Source organism: Microtus ochrogaster, unplaced genomic scaffold (genome assembly GCF_000317375.1).
Source record: "Microtus ochrogaster isolate Prairie Vole_2 unplaced genomic scaffold, MicOch1.0 UNK9, whole genome shotgun sequence".
NCBI lineage: Eukaryota > Metazoa > Chordata > Mammalia > Rodentia > Cricetidae > Microtus > Microtus ochrogaster.
In genome coordinates this window covers 4292779-4300201 of record NW_004949107.1, presented here as the reverse complement: position 1 = coordinate 4300201, position 7423 = coordinate 4292779, and the positions used below count along the sequence as shown (strand labels likewise).

General features: G+C 43.9%; 1 protein-coding gene across 3 annotated transcripts in view; it reads left to right on the top strand.

Moving 5' to 3' along the window:
* Positions 1–4809: 4809 nt before the first annotated feature.
* Etaa1 (ETAA1, ATR kinase activator) overlaps positions 4810–7423 on the top strand; it is a 19679-nt gene continuing 17065 nt past the window's right edge. The window contains exons 1-3 of one of the 3 annotated variants that reach the window (XM_005366442.3): positions 4810–5113; positions 6025–6153; positions 6585–6661. In XM_005366442.3, coding sequence (XP_005366499.1) covers positions 4909–5113; positions 6025–6153; positions 6585–6661 — 411 coding nt within the window. In that variant the 5' untranslated portion in view covers positions 4810–4908. Of the gene's footprint in view, positions 5114–6003; positions 6154–6584; positions 6662–7423 lie in introns of those variants that run through there. The other 2 variants (XM_026788921.1, XM_026788920.1) reach the window with 2 other exon arrangements.

Genomic DNA, 7423 nt, shown 5'->3' with positions numbered 1-7423 from the left:
TTGACTTGTTTTGAAGAATACCCTAGCCCTGCCTGACCCCTCCCCCTAATTGCGCGGTGGGTGACCACTTGATGTTTTCTTAAGTTTTTTTTTTTTTTTGCATTTTCTTATTGTCCCACTGCCTCCCTAAAACTACTTGTGATTTTGCTCCTTAAAAGGGGTCCAAGCGATGGATTTGGGACTGCTCGCTTTAACCCAACTTAGGAGGCAGTCCTTCGTCAGCTCTTGGGTGCACCCCAAGAAAAGTAAAACTTGTTTCAAATTTGGCTCAGATTGTTGATAGTGTTGTTATTCTCAATGTTGGGATTAACACATGTGGAGTGATAAATATAATGCATTCGTGAACAGACATAAGATGCTGAACTTACTGAGTTACGATCACATTTTCTGAGAGTAAAGTGAAGACAACAAGTCTCCAAGACCTGTCCCTGTTTTGCAATCACTGTCCTTTTCTTTCTTCCAAAAGTTACTGTGTTAATAGCTTTTCTCATCATTGTCAACAATATCTGAAAGAAATGAGAGAAGAGGGAATGATTTGGGCTCATAGTTTGAGAGTACGAGACAGGGATGGTATTGCAGATTTGGCCCCTGTTCCTAGCATGGGGAGCAAAGGAAGCAGAGAGACTGGCTGGAGGAGGGGCAGAGGTATAAGCTCCAAAGCCCATCCTCCTGCAGCCAGCTTCTTCCAGCTAGACTCTGAAATTACCCGGCACAATTGAGAAGGAAACGTGAAACGTGAAACAAACCCGCTTAGGAGTTTATTAGAGGAAACGTGTACAGGCCTGGTGCAGTCGGTGTACAGAAAGAGAGGGATGAAGATGGCACATCCAGCTTTTAAAGGCTGCCTAATACATGCACACAGGCAGTGGTATAGCTACATCATACACAGGTGATGGAGCTCAGACATGCGCACAAGGGCTTACTTAGCTGCACCATACGTAGATGATGCAACCATGCTGCACATGGGTCACAGGGTCTTTTAAGGTTCCCGGGGTGGCTGGGTTTTTGCCTGAGGGCTTGTCTGCACACGCATGGCCCTGGAACCTGAAAGTGCCAGCCATGCTGGTTGGCTAAAATCATAACATTCCACCCTTTTGTTTATTATGAAAATTTTGGGAGTTTGGGGTCTTTAGTGGATGGGAATGGGGCGTCATTAGGTCTCTGGCGACTGCTTCCTGCTGATTTTATGGGTGTTGGAGAGTTGAGGTGCTTGACCATGTCCTAGGGTGCCTGATTACTTTTGTGGTTTTTTTTTTTTTTTCCCCCGGGCTCAGTGGAACTGGCTGGCTGACAGCTAGGATCTTGCAAGATGCTGGGAAGGCAGAAAATTATGCCTGGAAAAATTTTAGATCCTGGTGGTTGAGGGAGGAGAGTCCCAAGATGGAGGATGTAGGGATTTTGGGGGGGGGTGGAGGAGGGAATTTCCCAGGGGTTCCCAAGACCAGGAATGATAAGGGAAGAATTAAATGATACTTATTCTGGGCAAGTCTGGTCTGTTTAGATAGGTCCAATTGGCTCCCTGGAGCTTATGAAAAGAAAATGTTTAAAAAGAAATAAATTTTAAACATATTAAAAGCTTATGATTATGATAGTATAGTGTTGGAATAGAAGATGGTAGGGAAGAGGGAAGAGAAAAAAGGGGAGTTATTAAAAAGGAAAACTAGTAAACCCCTCAATGTTTTACCTGAAGCAAAATCTTAAGGCACTTGTTCACTTTGGCATCATGGTATTACCTTAACATCCATTTGTCAACTAACTCAGGTTACATCGTGAACTTGTTAAAAGCCTCCCATCTTCCCAAGGCTATAGGAATTCTTCACTGTTGGTCTCATCAGACTGACAGCTCCATTATTTCCAAGGGAAATAACTGGGCTGACCAAGCAGCTAGAACAGCAGCATTCCCGATCTCAGTCCCCTCAGGAGGTCCAGACAGTACAGCCCATATCCTTGTAGACATCCACTGACACCCAGCACATTCTGTCCTACCTACATCAGCTCTTTCATCTTAATAGCAAATCTCTGTTTTGTTTTATCAAGACTCCCCTCCAACCCACCTCTGAGGACTGAGAATTATTAGAAGTTATCACTGCCTCTTGTAAAATCTGTCAAAAGTCACATCCCAAGACCAAATATTGTAGCTTCCCCTTTCCCACCCACCAGGCCAGGGGTTCCCTTCCAGAAACTGACTGGTAGCTTGATTTTACTCATATGCCCACAGGTAGACTAGTTAAATACCTCCTGGTTTTGGTGGACACCATGTCTGGGTATATTGAAGCATTCCCCACCACTAACAAGAAGGCCCAGACAGTTTCTGATGGTCTTCTGTGAGAAATCATCCCCTGTTTTGGAATCCCAACCTCTCTTCATCGGATAATGGCCCAGAGTTTACCTCCCAGATCTCTCAAACTTTATCTAAGGCTCTTAACATTAGCTGGCATTTTCATATCCCATACCATTTTTAGTCTTCAGGGAAGGTAGAACAAACTAACCGTTCCTTAAAAGATGTTCTTGTTAAAATGTCACAGGCGCTTCACCTTGACTGGGTAAAACTCTTGCCTCTGGTCCTTCTTAGGAGTAGGGCTCTCCCCAACAGCCCTCTTTCTATCTCACCCTTTGAACTCATATATGGGTGGCCAGTTTTAACCTCCTGCCTCTCACCTAAAACCTCTCCTCTTCCTTATCTAAGCTGTTATTACAGGGACCATCATTAAATGTAGAGCTGGAGTACAAGGACTGCCAAAAGCCCAGGTGGCAAGAAACAATAACGAGTTTGGGGTCATCCACAGTCCCAGACTCCAAAAGCTCACAAAACAGACTTTAACATAACAGGTTTATCACTGACTGCAGCAGTGTCTCCTGGATGTTAAGGTAATACCATGATGCTAATTATTCCACCCCATTGATTTATTTGTCCATCCCTTCACCACTAGAATACCATCCTAATGGTTAACTACTCTAAGTCATGACACTTGGGTGTTATCCAGTTTTACTATTCTTCAGGAGACCAAGAGTTTCTTGGTTATTTTACCCCTTTTTTATTCCCATACATATCTTAAAGTTATCCCCCCCTTACGCATGCATGCACCCTGTTCTGAGAGTCACACTGACTATAGACCAACCTGGGAAGAACTGACCCTGTTAAAGTGCCACAGCCACGAATGCAGCATAACCTTTGTTTATTTTGGTCTTCAATTTATTTCAAAGTGTCTTCTAGTTCTCTCTGCAGAGCTGGCACCCTTTAAATTCACTATTTGTTGCAAATCATATTCTCTTAAAATTTTCTTTATTACTAACCTATTAAAACACAACTGGCAGTTGAATTTCACGTTGTAGTGGGAATGGGAGAAAAAGGCCATAGCTATGTTGATGAGTCTCCAAGGTTGACTGTCTGACCTCTTAGGGGCTTGCAATTGTTGATACTAGTGTTGGCAAGGATGAGGCAGGAAGACCAGGAGTTCAAGGCCATGCTGCATTATATAAGGGGTGCATGCACTGGGCTACACTGTCTTAATGTGATGAGGAAAACTGGAATGCTGCAGATATAACCAAATAATGTTTGTCTATTTTTAGTGTCCTAATTAGTCATTAATTGTCCAGCTCTCTGTCAGGCTTAACAGCCCATTGACTATCAGGTAAAACATCTGGAATGCATTATTAGGAGACCACTAACTTCCATCAACCGAAAGGGGAGGATATTATCAACTCTCCTTGCCTAAAGCCTGTGGAAGAATTAATACCTTGTTTTGCTCTAACCCACCTATCTCCTGCTGTCCCCAACAAAGTGTCCGAGAAATGTTTCCTTTGTGTTTTGGCCTATGAACTGTTAAAGATTGTGTAAATGCTTTCATGTAGAAATATGTTTTTTTTTTTCAGGGCAACCTAAGTCAAGGCTCCCTGGCCATAATGATTATTTGGTTCAAAATAAACACAGTTTTAGATGACAGCTTTGTTTTGCATGTACACTTTCCAACAACTGTTAATTAAATTAGTAACTTTTCCCACGTCTTGGATTTTCCTATGCAAGTCACACATCTATGCACAGTCATTTGTATTCCTCCTAAACCACATCACCTATTTTCTCAAATTATTGAATAACATATTATCAATTGAATCTTGGAAATACGCAATTTAAGTTGTGCCTTATTTCTATTGCTGCAACGAAACACCATGACCAAAAAGCAAGTTGGGGCAGAAAGGGTTTCTTTGGCTTACACTTCAACATTGCTGTTCATCACTGAAGGAAATCAGAACAGGAACTCAAACAGGGCAGGATCCTGGAGGCAGGACCTGATGCAGAGCCCACAGACTGAAGGTGCTTACTGATTTGCTCCCCTGAGGTTGCTCAACTCCTCTTAGAGAAAGCAGGATCAAAAGCCCAGGAATAAAACAACCCACCAGGGGATGGGCTCTCTCCCACTGATCACTAAAAGAGACCTTACAGCTGGATCTCATTGAGGCATTTCCTCCTCCTTCCTCTGAAGACACTAGCTTGTGTCAAGTTGACACCCAAAAGCGGCCAGTACAAGTTGTAAATTCAACAAGAATCTGCCACTGCTTTACTGTCCCACATGCTACCCCACAACCACTTGTCCAGAGGAGAGTTCCGCAATTCCTCCTATGCTGGTTAGGGTTGAAGACAGAGCTCCAGGCAAAGCTTTCTACCTGGAACTTCCTTTGCCGCTAGCACTGCGGCAGCCTCCGTATCTCCGCCCGTCATACGGACGCAGCCAATCAGCGTCAGGCTCAGCAACCCAGCCCTAGTCGGACGCAGCCAATCAGCGGCAGCGTCTTTTGCGCGCCTTACTTGCAAAGATGGCGGTGGCTTTTGGCGCTCAGGCGGTGTGCCGAGCCGTTGCACAGCTCCTCGGTTGCAAAATGTGAACGCGGCAGGAGGAGGGTGCCGCCGGGATGAGTCAGCGAAGGAAGCTTGCGGACAGCCCTGGCCGGAGGAGCACGCCGCGCAGGGCAGCTGCCGACGACTGCTGCCCGGCTGTGGAGCCGGGGTCCCGGTGGTCCAGGGCGGCCCGCAACTCCCGGCCCTGCAAGGCGGGAGCTCGGCCTTTGCGGCGGGAGCAGCGCCAGGCGGCGGCTGACGACCGGAGGAGCCCCGGGGGTGAGGAGAGGGCGACCGGGGAGCCGAGCCCGGGGTGTGGGTGGGGTCCGGAGAGGGCAGGGAGAGCAGCTCCGGGGGCTTGGAGTGGGCGGGAGGCTTAGGCTGCAGAGAGGAGCCCCTGATCCGGGCGGCGGCGACTGTTTTCGGATTGACTCTTATTCTGGGCGGACCCTGTGCCTTAAACTACTCCCGGGGAATTGGGCGGCTAAGCTTTTTCCCCTTCTTTTTTTGCACTGTTTTGCTTTTCAAAAAGGGTCACCTCAAAGCTGTCTTTTGTTTCCGGAACTTGCTAGGAATAACATCCGGGTAGAATAGCAAACCAATGGAGCGTTTCTTTCTGATAACTTTTCGAGTTAGATTTTTTTTTTTTAAGATTCCTAACCTAATAAGAACCTTTCCTAGAGTGTGTTCTTAAAATAAAACTTCTGTTATCTTGTTTGCCTCTGCTGTGACAAAACAAATCCAAGAAAGAACAATGCAATTGTAAAAATTTAAGTGATTCTAAACAGAACTTCTCTAGGAACAGATCACTCATGTTTTTTTGGAGTTGTTAATTAGAGTATAAAATTCGGGCAGACTTGATAGGAGGAGCTTAAACTAGTTTAACTAGGGTTTCTGTTTGGATAGTTGGCAGTGTATCTGCTAACAGCAAGGAGATTCGTAAAGTACGGAAGCCTTGGAGATAGTAACTCAGTAACCAGGTGCTATCATTCCTGGGCCTATGGAATTAAAAAAAAATACTAACTACAATGTTAAATTTATGAAGTATCAATTTTACTGAAATATTTCTATTGTGTTTAAAATAGTTGTTTTGAAGAGACGTTTTATATTGGACATAAAAATAATTTGTGCTGCTGTTTGACTTTGGCTCTTGTGAATGCTTAAAACAGGACAATTGTCATTTTGTACAGAACAGTATGAGACACCAACAAGAGTTGTGAAAGTGGATTTATTATCCTATACCTTAAGTTCTCCTAATGATCCAGATGGACAGACCGATATCTTCTGGGATCAGAATTCTCCAATGACCAAACAGTTAGGTAATCTGATACAATTGTTATATGGAAGCTGGGTGGTGGTGGTGCTCACCTTGACTCCCAGCACTCGGGAGGCAGAGACAGTCGGATCTCTGTGAGGTGGAAGTCAGCTTGATCTACAAGAGAGAGTTCCATGACAGCCAAGGCTGTCTCTAAAGGAAAGGGGGGGGGTATTGTTATGTGGTTAAGTGTTTGGTGGAGGATTGGTATTTGTAACATTTTAGTTAGATAACATCAGAAACTTTGATACAGTGCACTTTTTGTTGTGTTCTTGAGACTCTTGAGTGATTTTTCTAATACGCGCTCGTGATGTTAGTGCAGAGTCACTATATATACTGTAGTGTAAGTTGCACTGGTTACAATCGTTTTCTAAAAGGTAACAACAGATTTTAAAATTCTTGGCCTAAGATTTATAGAAATGTCTGTTTCTTTAGGTAAAGGAAGAAAAAAGCAGATTCCCACTCCATACACGGATGAGATTTCACATATTGTCAACCGTATTGCTCCTCAGGTAAAGACAGCTGTTTCTTGGTTTATAAAACAGCAAAATTTGTTTACTGCTTGCTTGTGTCCACTTTCCCATTCAAAATAATGTATTTAGAGCAAGAGAGGTTGCTGTTAGCTTTTCTCTTTCTGGGTGTGTGTCTTGAAAGAAGAGACAAATTGTAGAGTGGATAGTATTGTCATCCCTTACTGTCCATGAGGCACGGTTTCATGACCATTCTGAATACCCGAGTTTGCAGATTCTGAAGTTCCTTACAGATAATGGTGTGGTTTTGTGTGGTAACCTGCGCACATCCTCCCATGTACTGTATTTATTTATTTATTTTTTTTGCAGTGCTGGAGCTCAAACCCAGGGACTCACTTCTGCTAGGCAAGTGCTCTTCCATGAGCTATGCCTCCAGCTCACCCCATAAACTTTAAGTCATCTCTAATTTATTTAATCCTTAAATAATACAGTTAATTGTCATGCTGTACTGTTAGGGAAGAAAATCAAAGAAAATGCCTGTATCTCTCCCCTATTTTATCAACTGTTCTGAGTTTCTATTCTTTCTTCTCCTTACTTAAATATTTTCTTTCTCCATTTTCTGAAGTGTGTCTGTGTGTGTGTGCATACGTGCTCTCATAGGTGTACGTACATGCGTGTGCATGCAGGCCCACAACATGTGCAGGTCAGAGGACAGCTTGCAGGAAATCAGGTCTTCCACTATCTTGGTATGATTCATTGGACCAACACTTCGTTTAAAAGTGCATTTATGCCATAATATTATTA